Here is a 12434-nt window from a genome sequence, read left to right on the forward strand (position 1 = left end):
ACCTAGCGGCCAATCCGAAAAATTGCAACTTAAGATAGGACGGCCCAACTGTCTTATCTTAGATATGTTTAAGCGTATCTCTGTTTGAGCATACGCTTAAACATAAGTCGGCGTAGATTCTGAGGTAGGTCGACTTATCTACTGATAAGCCGGCCTAACTCTACCTGAATCTACCTAATAGTGTATAAAGTTATTCTGCCTGAAGTAGCCTCAAACATTGAAATCTCAGTTTTGGGAGAATGACCCGCCTATGAGAGAAACTTTTTTTTGGGTGAATTTTATAGAACCGTTTCTAAAGTTTATATCTGTAATAAATAAATAGTGTCCTCCTTTCCTAACAAATTCTACATTTGAATGAATGAATGAATGAATGAAAAACTTATATAGCGCGGCACATGCGAACTGAATCGCCTCTAAAAATTGTAATGTTGATTTGCCAAAAGTCGATGAGATTTCCGATCAGTCTTGCGTGGCCGGCATGCGTGGCGGGGGGCAACGCAAGAATTTCAAACTACTGTTACCACAGAAGGGGAGGGGCGTGTTCTAATGAACTGCTGCCGTGTAAGCTGATCTCCCCTGCTCTTCAGCCAGAGATTTTCTCCAGCTGGGTCCCTCACCGGCTGTTGCGTGTTTTATACGAGATGGAACAAGGAGAACCTCTCTCAATCTTGTCTGCAAAACTCACCGGCCCAACGTTGTTTGCAGATGGAAGCAATAAGGAACAACAAAAACAGCAAACATACAACACAAGTAGTCAGACCGCAATGTGGCGACGGTCACGTGACTTACCTGTCGGCATCGGTGACGAGCGCCAATCGCCCATAGTCCCAGGCCACTTTCCTCAAGAAGGAGAAGACGAAGAGAAGAGCCTGGAGAGACACAAGATGGGATTGTAAGGAGACAATATGAAGCTTCTCAGCATGGCTCTGTACATGGAGAGGACCCAGAGACGACACACAATGCAGCTCTGCGACTCATCTCTGTCATCCCTTTTAGGAGCCCCACAGTGAGGGATGAATGAAGCTCAAAGAATTATCACCTTTCTCTGGCAACAGATACTTGCAGGAGATCAATCAAGGAATAAACAGAATACCAGGACAGTAAAACTTATTTAATATCCACTACACACCTCACTTCTGTTTATAAAGGCTCTTAAATACTCTTTCTGTACTGCTAAATTTTTAAAATGTTGTGCTAAAATTAAGAATGTACAATCAGCCGTCTCCAGCTATCCATAGAATACATATATAAGACAAGTCACTGCCATTCCTCTCTCTTTGGCCACAAGAGGGCAGCATTATTGCTTGCAACCAGCAAGCGTAGCCGTGTATAGAACTTGCAACCAGCTTACAGTCACCTCATTAAAGTTTCTACATAAATGTCTTTGAAAACATGACGGTTACAATGACTCTAGGTGTTGTGTATACACAGCCAGGCACATGGCCTGTGCTGTCAATCTACAGCAGGTTACGTGTGCACATGCCGGCTTGTGGTCTTCTCACTATGGCTGGTCACATTGGCCCAGATTCACAAAGCACTTACGCCGACGTAAGTGCAAATGTGCGCCGTCGTATCTGTGCGCCAGACCCACAAACTAAGATATGCCTAAAAATAGGCTTCACCCCCGCCAACATAACTTGCCTACGCCGGCGTAGGATGGGCGCACATTTAGGCTGGACGCATGGTGGCGCTCCCATTGATTAGCTAGGGAAATGAGGGAAATGAGATAAATACGGCGATTCATGAGCGTACGTGCGCCCGGCGCAGGCTACGCGAGGTGCGTGCAAGTTGCACGTCCAGCGTAAAGTTATGCCCCATAAAGGAGGTACAACCCAGCAGCAGACATGCACAGGTCTGCACCAGGAAACACAAGCCGGCATAGTTTACGTTGGACGCGTGTCTGGCTGTGCGTAGATTACGTTCACGTCGTACGCAGTGATCCGGCGTAGTTTAGGCAGTTGTTCAGACGTGGTTGTGAGCATGCGCAGGGGGATGCGTCCACGTCTCGGCGCATGCGCAGTTCGTGATACGTATCTGTCTGGCGCTCGGCCCATCATTTGCATGGGGTCACGCCTCATTTGTATGGCTCACGCCCACTTCCACCTACGCCGGCGTACGCCTTCGAAACCCAGCGCAGCGTTGGGAGCACTGGCTTGGTAAATTTCATGCTTGCCTCTCTGCGCTGCGTTGGCATAGCTTACATTGTTTGCGCTACGGCGGCGTAATGTGCGCCCCGCTCTCTGTGAATCCGGGCCATTGGCTTTGAGGGTAGTTGGTGTTGTGCCATCTTACCAGCTACCTTGTGCATTAGGTTGCTGTTCTAAATGCCCATTGCTGACCCTAGTCACCTCGTCTTCTCTAAAGCCTTTGTTGGCTTTGCCTGCCTAGACCTCTGCTTGGACCCTTAATGCTCTCTTGCCCGACGTCGGCTTCAACCTCTACTCGGATCACCGCTAATCTATTACCTGCTTCAAACCTGACCGACACCCAACTGCTCTAGTCTGCTACTACCCTCGACCTCTACTTGGACCCCGATTGCTCTCTACTGCCACCAGGCTCGACCATTACTTAGACCCAGATTGATCTCCTCTGCCGCCGCCAGGCTCAACCTCTACTTGGACCCAGATTGGTCTTTTGTCTGCCGCCAGGCTCAACCTCTACTTGGATTCAGATTGCTCTCTTTTCCGCCACCAGGCTCGATCACTACTTGGACCCCCCGATTGCTTTTTGGTCTACTGCCAGCCTCGACCTCCACTTGGACCCAGATTAATCTTCTCTGGCGCCACCAGGCTCAATCGCTACTTGGACCCAGATTGATCTTTTGTCTGCCACCAGGCTCCACCTCTACTTGGACCCAGATTGATCTCCTCTGCCGCCATCAGGCTCAATCGCTACTTGGACCCAGATTGGTATTTTGTCTGCCGCCAGGCTCAACCTCTACTTGGATTCAGATTGCTCTCTTTTCCGCCACCAGGCTCGATCACTACTTGGACCCAGATTGGTCTCTTGTCTGCCACCATGCTCGATCTCTACATGGACCCCGATTGCCCTTTTGTCTTCTGCCAGCCTCGACTTCTACTTGGACCCAATTGTTTTTTTGTCTGACTCCAGCCTCGAGCTCTACTTGGATCCAGATTTCTTTTTGGTCTGCTGCCAGCCTCGACCTCCAATTGGACCCAAATTGCTCTCTTGTCTGCCACCATGTTCGACCTCTACTTGGACCCAATTGTTTTTTTTGTCTGCTTCCAGCCTCAAATTCTACTTGGACCCTGGCTGCTTTCGTCTGCATCTAGCCTCAAGCTCTATCCATGAATAATCTCGCTTGCTGCCTGCCTTGACCTCCACTTGGACATTAACTGCTTTGTTGTCTGCCGCTAGCCTCGACCTCTAGTTGGACCCCGACTTTCTGGCAGCTGGCGCTGTGTCATCTTACTAGCTTTTTTTTGTTCACAAGACTGTTGTTCCGATTACCCAGATCACCTTACTGTCCTCTCTAGCCTTTGTTGTAACCTGTGCGCTCCTCTGCTGCTTGTCTTTTCCTCTGCTTGGACCCTGAATACTCTCATGCCTGCCACTTGCCTTACCCACCGCCTGGATATTAACTACTTTCATGCCAGTCATCTGCCCTGACCTCTTTCGCAGGCACCAAACTGCTGCCTTATTCCATCTCTTGCTCCAACGACCCCCTTGCTAGGGCAAACCCAACGGCTGCAGCCTGATGACAGCTACAAGCAAAAATAGTTCAGATCTCCATCTCTCCTTGCAGAGTCCTCTTGTAAAGACCAAGCTGTCACTTAGACGCCACACCCAGGAGGAGCCGACGTCACCTGCCAGGGGTGTCCCCCCCATAACACTAATCTTCATCCAACTGGCAGGAGGCTGACCATAACTTTCTGAAAACATCACAGCACCCGGCCTCAGTACTCCTCCCACGAGCCCTCAGTCCTGATGCAAGCAGTGGGTGGGATTTTGGGAGGAGCTATGCAAACATCAGAATGCCTTGGATTGGTGGATGTCAGTCTGGAGGAGTGGGCTGTATTTGCATGCAGACAACCAGGACAGGACTTAGGGTGGTGGGGGCCCCTGGGCTTGAGTGTTGATTGAGGGGCCCCCTGGAGCCGAGAAGCGCGCGGGGGGGGTCAAAGTTATTGAGCGAAGGGGGGGAGGGGGGGTGCCGCTGAGATCAAAGCTGATCGAAGTTGTTGAGCGGGGGGGTGGGGGCCGCCGAGATCGAAGCTGATCGAAGTTGTTGAGCAGGGGGGTGGGGGCCGCCGAGATCGAAGCTGATCGAAGTTGTTGAGCGGGGGGGGTGCCGCCGAGATCGAAGCTGATCGAAGTTGTTGAGCGGGGGGTGCCGCCGAGATCGACGTTTTTGGGGGGGGGGGGGGGGGACGACGACGACGACTTCTTACCTCTTCATCAGCAGCGGCATGGCTCTTCCTGCTTCCTCCTCCCGGGGCCCCCTATTGGCCCGGTCAAGCCCAATGGTAAGTCCGACAACCTTAGGTAACATCCATACCCGATGCTGAGCCTCCATGAATGAAAGAACTGAAATCCAATGAATAAAAGGGGAGGGGGGTGAGGGACAGTCAGGCTGGGGGAAGAAAAAGTGCTAGATGTTGCTGCATGTCCTCCAGTTAGTAAATGAGGCGGGGCTCCATCTGACCTGCTGCAGTTTCTAATGCACATTGTGAGGAGCTCACAGTGTGCAGTGAAATCCAGGTAAGCAATTTCAGTCCAGGAGAGGAACCGGTACAACTGTGCAAGACTGAAGGGAAGGCCGGAGGTCAGATTTAAACTCCCATTATTATAATAAATGGATGAAAGTGATATTCTTCGTTCTCCAATGGGCGAGTCATGCTGATCCTTCTGATGTCAGAGTATGATGGGGGGACGGTGATGACACCTGAATCAGCTGAAGGAGAGATGACCAGGCTGAGTAATGAGCAGCAGCTGCTGCAGAACAGTGACTCAGGTTCTGCCAGAGGAAACCGAAAGTTGGGTACATTACAGACTGGGCACTACACTGGGTAACCACACTACCCTGCACCTCCCCCATCCAAGATCTAGAAGAATCCACCAATCAATGAAAAAATCTCCAGATCAAAAATAATGCACTTCATTGATAATCACAGCTGTACAGCTGGTCTCTTACCGGGCGGGTCACTGCGTAACTCGGGATGCTCCAGGGATACAAGATAGCCAGGGGTCACCGGGTGGCACGGGACAGCCAGGGGTCACCGGGTGGCACGGGACAGCCAGGGGTCACCGGGTGGCACGGGACAGCCAGGGGTCACCGGGTGGCACGGGACAGCCAGGGGTCACCGGGTGGCACGGGGCGGCCAGGGGTCACCGGGTGGCACGGGACAGCCAGGGGTCACCGGGTGGCACGGGACAGCCAGGGGTCACCGGGTGGCACGGGACAGCCAGGGGTCACCGGGTGGCACGGGACAGCCAGGGGTCACCGGGTGGCACGGGACAGCCAGGGGTCACCGGGTGGCACGGGACAGCCAGGGGTCACCGGGTGGCACGGGACAGCCAGGGGTCACCGGGTGACACGGGACAGCCAGGGGTCACCGAGTGACACGGGACAGCCAGGGGTCACCGAGTGACACGGGACAGTCAGGGGTCACCGAGTGACACGGGACAGTCAGGGGTCACCGAGTGACACGGGACAGTCAGGGGTCACCGAGTGACACGGGACAGTCAGGGGTCACCGAGTGACACGGGACAGTCAGGGAGTTTCAGAGGATACTATAGGGACACTGGGTAACACAGGATGTTTCAGGGACACAGCATTCTCTGGGATCACTAAATAACAAGGGATTCTCCAGGGGTCACATCTCCACGCCGGTTGGCGTCAGCAGGGGGGGGATCTCAGCGCCGGTTGCCGTCAGCAGGGGGGGGGGGGGGATCTCAGTGCCGGCGCGTCAGCAGGTGGGGGGGGGATCTCAGCGCCGGCACGTCGGGGGGGGGGGGATCTCAGCGCCGGCGCATCAGCAGGGGGGGAGAATCTCAGCGCAGGCGCGTCAGCGGGAGGGGGAATCTCAGCGCTGGCGTGTCAGCAGGGGAGGGGGGAATCTCAGCGCCGGCGCATCAGCAGGGGAGGGGGGAATCTCAGCGCGGGCGCGTCAGCAGGGGGGAATCTCTGTGTGGGTGTATCGGATGGAGAGTCACTTTGCAATTGAAAGCATTTAGGGGAGGTGTCAGTCGTGGAGCTGTGAGAAGGGAAGTGTCTCAAAGAATGAGAGGGAGGTTGCACAACACAGAATCATGTGACAAGAGTGTCCAGTTCTGCACAGAAGCCCTGAATATCTCCCAACCTCTCTCTCTGAAGCAGATTATCTAACATATAAAACAAAACTTAGCAGACATTCTGAGAGTCGAGTGTCGGCGTTCCTCGGATCACATTGACAAGTCACTGGTTTTCATGATAAACTCACCCGATCCGCATACAGCGCAGTGCTGCCAACTTACCAGAAAGCACATGAAGTCCAGAGCGAGGACAGTCGGCACCCCGCCGAACGGCAGGCCCTGCAGCACGGTGCTGCGGATACGCGCGCTGTAGCAGTAGTCTCTGGCTTCTGTATTGGTTTCATTGCACCCGCCTCCGGCACAGGAGGAGGCAGAGGTAGTGCCCATGGAGGCCAGCGTGCCCAGGAAGAAGGGGGTCATGGTTCCTTTATCATTATCCACCCTGTGAGAGAAACACAAAAAGAAGAAAATCAGCAATTGGAAATAAAATATGACGAGAGCGCTGCGCGTGAGACACTACAGGCTGTCCTGCAGAAAACTACAGGAGGGGGGCGGAGACAAGACCAGTCTCCCTGCACAAGGAGAGAGAGCAGCAGTGAGCGGTCTTTATTACAGGAAGTCTCACACTGAATTACTGCGCAGATCTGGAGGAAATACACAAATCACACCGAGATTCCAGGAGAAGATCCACGAGGAATGGATTTAGAGGATATCGTTTTATACCAGAGATCAGCTTCAATCAAAGCCACACATCAAAGATCAACTTGTTCGGATCTTGTGATTGGTCCGATGTCTGCAGAGGTATTTTCTCAACATTTTTTTGCATCCTTTTACTGTGCAAAAAAATCGCATTCCCCCCCCCCCCCCCCCGCGTTAAACAAGAGCCCCAATCACATCAGAGTCCTCCCAAAACATCAGAGCACACACCCCCCCCCCCCCGATACATGAGAGCCCCCGTCACAATAGAGTCTTCTATCATCTCAGATAAATGCCCTTACATCAGACAAGCCCCCCCCCCCCATCACATCAGAGGTTTACCTCCCTAACATTAGGAGGTCCCCCTGTAACATCAGATTATCTTCCCCATCACATCAGAGGTAACACCCCCCCCCCCCCATCACATCAGAGGTCCCCTCTTGCATCAGATCATCCCCTGTATCACATCAGAGGTACCCTCCCAATCACATGAGATTACCTCCCTAACAACAGAGGTCCCCCTATCACATGTCTCCCCCCCCCGCATCAGATTATACCCGCATCACATCAAAGGTCCCCCCCTCAATCACATGAGATTACCTCCCTAACGTCAGAGGTCCACCTATCACATATGTCCCGTCCCCCCCCCACTGCCGCATCGGATTATACCCGCATCACATCAGAGGTCCCCCCATCACATGAGATTACCCCCCCCCATCACATCAGAGGTCTCCCCATCACAGGTCCTCCCATCACATCAGAGGTCTCCCCCATCACATCAGAGGTCCTCCCCATCACATCAGAGCCCCCCCCCCCCCATCACATCAGAGGTCTCCCCCATCACATCAGAGGTCTCCCCCATCACATCAGAGGTCCTCCCCATCACATCAGAGCCCCCCCCCCCATCACATCAGAGGTCCCCTCTTGCATCAGATCATCCCCTGTATCACATCAGAGGTACCCCCCAATCACATGAGATTACCTCCCTAACATCAGAGGTCCCCCTATCACATGTCTCCCCCCCCCCCCGCATCAGATTATACCCGCATCACACCAGAGGTCCCCCCATCACATCAGAGATCCCCCCCCACCATCACATCAGAGGTCCCCCCCTCAATCACATGAGATTACCTCCCTAACATCAGAGGTCCACCTATCACATGTCCCCCCCCCCCCCCCACTGCTGCATCAGATTATACCCGCATGACATCAGAGGTCCCCCCCATCACATAAGATTATCCCCCCCATCACATCAGAGGTCCCCCCCCCATCACATCAGAGGTTCTCCCCCCCCCCCATCACATCAGAGGTCCCCCCCCCATCACATCAGAGGTTCTCCCCCCCCCCCCCCATCACATCAGAGGTCCCCCCCCTCACATCAGAGGTCCCCCCCATCACATCAGAGGTCTCCCCCATCACATCAGAGGTCCCCCCCATCACATCAGAGGTCCCCCCCATCACATCAGAGGTCCCCCCCATCACATCAGAGGTCTCCCCCCCCCCCCATCACATCAGAGGTCCCCCCCCCCCCCGGTCTACACGAGGAAACCTTTCACTTGTGAAAACACATGTCTAATATACAATAAAGACATGCTGGGAAGTTGATAAGCTCCTGTCTAATGTGTCCCCAGTATGTGTGTATGAATTTGAGATAGGGACCTCGGATTGTAAGCTCCTTGAGGGCGGGGCCTGATGTGACAGTATAATATATACGTAAAGCCCCGCGTAGATTTATGGCGCTAAATAAGTACTCGTAAATAATAAATAATATGCTTCTATAATCTTATGGGAAGATTGTTGCTGAAATGACCGGTCCTAGAACAACTATAAAAGCAATTATCAAAAGCGAGATATTAAAAATGTATACAAAAGTAATAGCTCAACTTTTATATATTATTTTTTTTTTTTAAAAGGAGGGAACAGAGCCAAGAGATAAAAAAGTGATGACCGGACGGTAGTAGAGAAGACGGACGGGTGGACAGCGAACGTGGGGGAGAGACTGATAATATGTACGGAAATACTAATGTAAGGCATGCAAGTCCTCTTCGGGACCGATGTCCCTTATACACAAGCCGGTGATCGGCTTTTTTTTCTCCTCGCGCCGTCAGCGAGAGAAGAAAAAGAAAAAAGAAAAAAATGATTGCCGATCCTTTGTTTACATCATGTGATCAGCTGTCATTGGCTGACAGCTGATCGTGTGGTAAGGGCCTGGGACCGGGCCAAATGTGACACCGGAGGGGGGGGGGGGGGGATTCCAAAAAGTGGAAGTTCCATTTTTGGGTGGAATGCCGCTTTAAAGTATAACTAAATCATAGGGCTAGATTCAGAAAGACTTACGACGGGCGTATCAGTAGATACGCCGTCGTAAGTCCGAATCCGCACCGTCGTATCTTTAAGCGTATGCTCAAATTCAGATACGCTTAAATCAGGGGTTGACAAATTTGCTTGGAATCTAGGAGCCAGCTAAAAAAGGTAGGAGCCAGAAAACGCGCCCCGTCGCGACGAGCTTGCGCGCAGAAGCGAACACATACGTGAGCAGCGCCCGCATATGTAAACGGTGTTCAAACCACACATGTGAGGTATCGCCGCGATTGGTAGAGCGAGAGCAATAATTCTAGCCCTAGACCTCCTCTGTAACTCAAAACATGCAACCTGTAGAGTTTTTTAAACGTCGCCTATGGAGATTTTAAAGGGTAAAAGTTTGACGCCATTCCACGAGCGGACGCAATTTTGAAGCATGACATGTTGGGTATCAATTTACTCGGCGTAACATTTTCTTTCATAATATTAAAAAAAATGGGGATAATTTTACTGTTGTCTTATTTTTTAATTTAAAAAAGTGTAATTTTTTCCCAAAAAAGTGCGCTTGCAAGACCGCTGCGCAAATACGGCATGACAGAAAGTATTGCAACGATCGCCATTTTATTCTCTAGGGTGTTAGGATAAAAAATATATATAATGTTTGGGGGTTCTAATTAGAGGGAAGAAGATGGCAGTGAAAATAGTGAAAAATTACATTAGAATTGCTGTTTAACTTGTAATGCTTAACTTGTTATACCAACGGCCACCACCAGATGGCGCCAGCTTACACATCTGGTGGTAATAACTTGTAATACCAACGGCTCCCCACCAGATGGCCCCAGCTCAAAAAAAAAGAAAACATTTTTTTTTTTTTGCCCCCCCTTCCAAGCCAAGTCGCCAGGACCCCATTTCTAGTCGCCATGGCGACCTGGCGCCTGGGATTTGTCGACCCCTGGCTTAAATGTTGCTAAGATACGACCGGCGTAAGTCTCCTACGCCGTCGTATCTTAGGGTGCATATTTCCGCTGGCCGCCAAGTGGCGCTTCTGTTGATTTCCGCGTAGAATATGCAAATGAGCTAGATACGCCGATTCAGAAACGTACGTGCGCCAGGCGGATTTTTTTACGTCGTTTACATAAGGCTAAAGTTACCCCTGTTATATGAGGCGTAGCCAATGTGAAGTATGGACGTCGGGACAGCGTCGAAGTTTACGTTGTTTGCGTAAGTCGTACGCGAATAGGGCTGTGCGTAAGTTACGTTCACGTCGAAAGCATTGACTATTTGCAACGTGATTTGGAGCATGCACACTGGAACACGTTCACGGACGGCGCATGCGCCGTTCGTTCGAAGCGTCATTTACGCGAGGTCACGATTAATTTACATAAAACACGCCCACCTCTTCCACATTTGAATTAGGCGGGCTTACGCCGGCCTAGTTACACTACGCCGGCGCCAGATCTTTCTGAATACTGGTCTGGGCTCACTATTTTACGTCGGCATAGCGCATATGAGATGCACTACGCCGGCCAAACTATACGCCGAGCTACGTGAATCTAGCCCATCCATTTTAGTTTTGGATGGAGTGGGAAGGGATTAGATCCCCCCTGTCAGTTTTTATTGCTCTCTGTGGCCCCCATTAGGGAGATTCCCCCATCTCTATTCGTCCTGTTTACCATTATCATTGAAAGTGAAAGTAAAAGAAAATCCCACGCTTTGGGATCTTCCAATGGGGACACTAGTTCTGGTGACCTGGGGGATCCCCCAAGGAATTCCCTTAATTTTCAGGGATTTACCCTCACTTCCTGTTTGCCTATGGGACAGGAAGTGAAGGAAAATCTCCGCAATGGGACAGAAATGGCGGAAAAAAATAAAATAAAATCTTCCTTACTCTATCCAGAATGAAAAAATGAAATAAAAAATGTTTTGCCCATAATTCTCCTTTAAGATAAATAAAATGAATGAAATAAATGAGGATTGAATAACCATTTACCAACGAGTATTAGTGCCGTTGAAGCCGAGTTACCCAACATGACCGATGCGGCTCTATCCACAAAACCACTGGCACCGGATTTACATTTTCTGTGCAAATTTTAATCGCCAATTTGCTGCAGGCGCTCAGAATCCGGCAGAAAGGAGAAGATTACGGGACTGAGATGACAATAAATGACGGGGGTCAGCGGGTCACATGTGGCTCCCGGGGGTGGCATCTGCTCCACGCTGATAACGGGCCAACTACACCCTCCAGACTGACCACCCAACATGAAACCTCGTCATCCACCTCCCTACAGATAAACCCCCACCAATGCACACAGGAATGTCTCCCTGAGACAGTCACCTCAGCACCACAGGAGCTTACACTCTAATGCAGGGTTTGACAAATTTGCTTGGAATCTAGGAGCCAGCTAAAAAAGTTAGGAGCCAGAAAACGCGCCCCGTGCCGACGAGCTTGCGCGCAGAAGCGAACGCATACGTGAGCAGCGCCCGCATATGTAAACGGTGTTCAAACCACACATGTGAGCGAGAGCAATAATTCTAGCCCTAGACTTCCTTTGTAACTCAAAACATGCAACCGGACGATTTTTTTAAACGTCGCCTATGAAGATTTTAAAGGGTAAAAGTTTGTCGCCATTCCACGAGTGGACGCAATTTTGAAGCGCGACATGTTGGGTATCAATTTACTCGGCGTAACATTATCTTTCATAGTATTAAAAAAAGTGGGGATAACATTACTGTTGTCTTATTTTTTTAATAAAAAAAAAGTGTAATTTTTTCCCAAAAAAGTGCGCTTGTAAGACCGCTGCGCAAATACGGCGTGACAGAAAGTATTGCAACGATCGCCATTTTATTCTCTAGGGTGTTAGGATAAAATATATATATATATATATATATATATATATATATAATGTTTGGGGGTTCTAATTAGAGGGAAGAAGATGGCAGTGAAAATAGTGAAAAATGACATTAGAATTGCTGTTTAACTTGTAATGCTTAACTTGTAATACCAACGGCCACCGCCAGATGGCGCCAGCTCACACATCTGGTGGTAATAACTTGTAATACCAACGGCCACCACCAGGAAGAGTTGAGGACTTCACAAAAAAAAAAAAAAATGTTTTTTTTTTTGCCCACCTTCCAAGCCAAGTTGCCAGGAGGCTATTTCTAGTCGCCATGGCGACCGGGAT

At 50.6% G+C, this 12434-nt stretch overlaps 1 protein-coding gene across 2 annotated transcripts in view; it reads right to left on the reverse strand.

Annotated features, from left to right (window-relative positions):
- The window catches only part of TMEM63B (transmembrane protein 63B), a 109554-nt gene that overhangs the window by 51385 nt on the left and 45735 nt on the right, over positions 1-12434 (reverse strand). For both annotated transcript variants that reach the window (XM_040351769.1, XM_040351768.1), the window contains exons 2-3: positions 6478-6697; positions 790-869 (exon numbers count right to left, since the gene is read on the reverse strand). In XM_040351769.1, coding sequence (XP_040207703.1) covers positions 790-869; positions 6478-6675 — 278 coding nt within the window. In that variant the 5' untranslated portion in view covers positions 6676-6697. The remainder of the gene's footprint in view (positions 1-789; positions 870-6477; positions 6698-12434) is intronic.

Source organism: Rana temporaria, chromosome 4 (genome assembly GCF_905171775.1).
Source record: "Rana temporaria chromosome 4, aRanTem1.1, whole genome shotgun sequence".
NCBI classification, from domain to species: domain Eukaryota; kingdom Metazoa; phylum Chordata; class Amphibia; order Anura; family Ranidae; genus Rana; species Rana temporaria.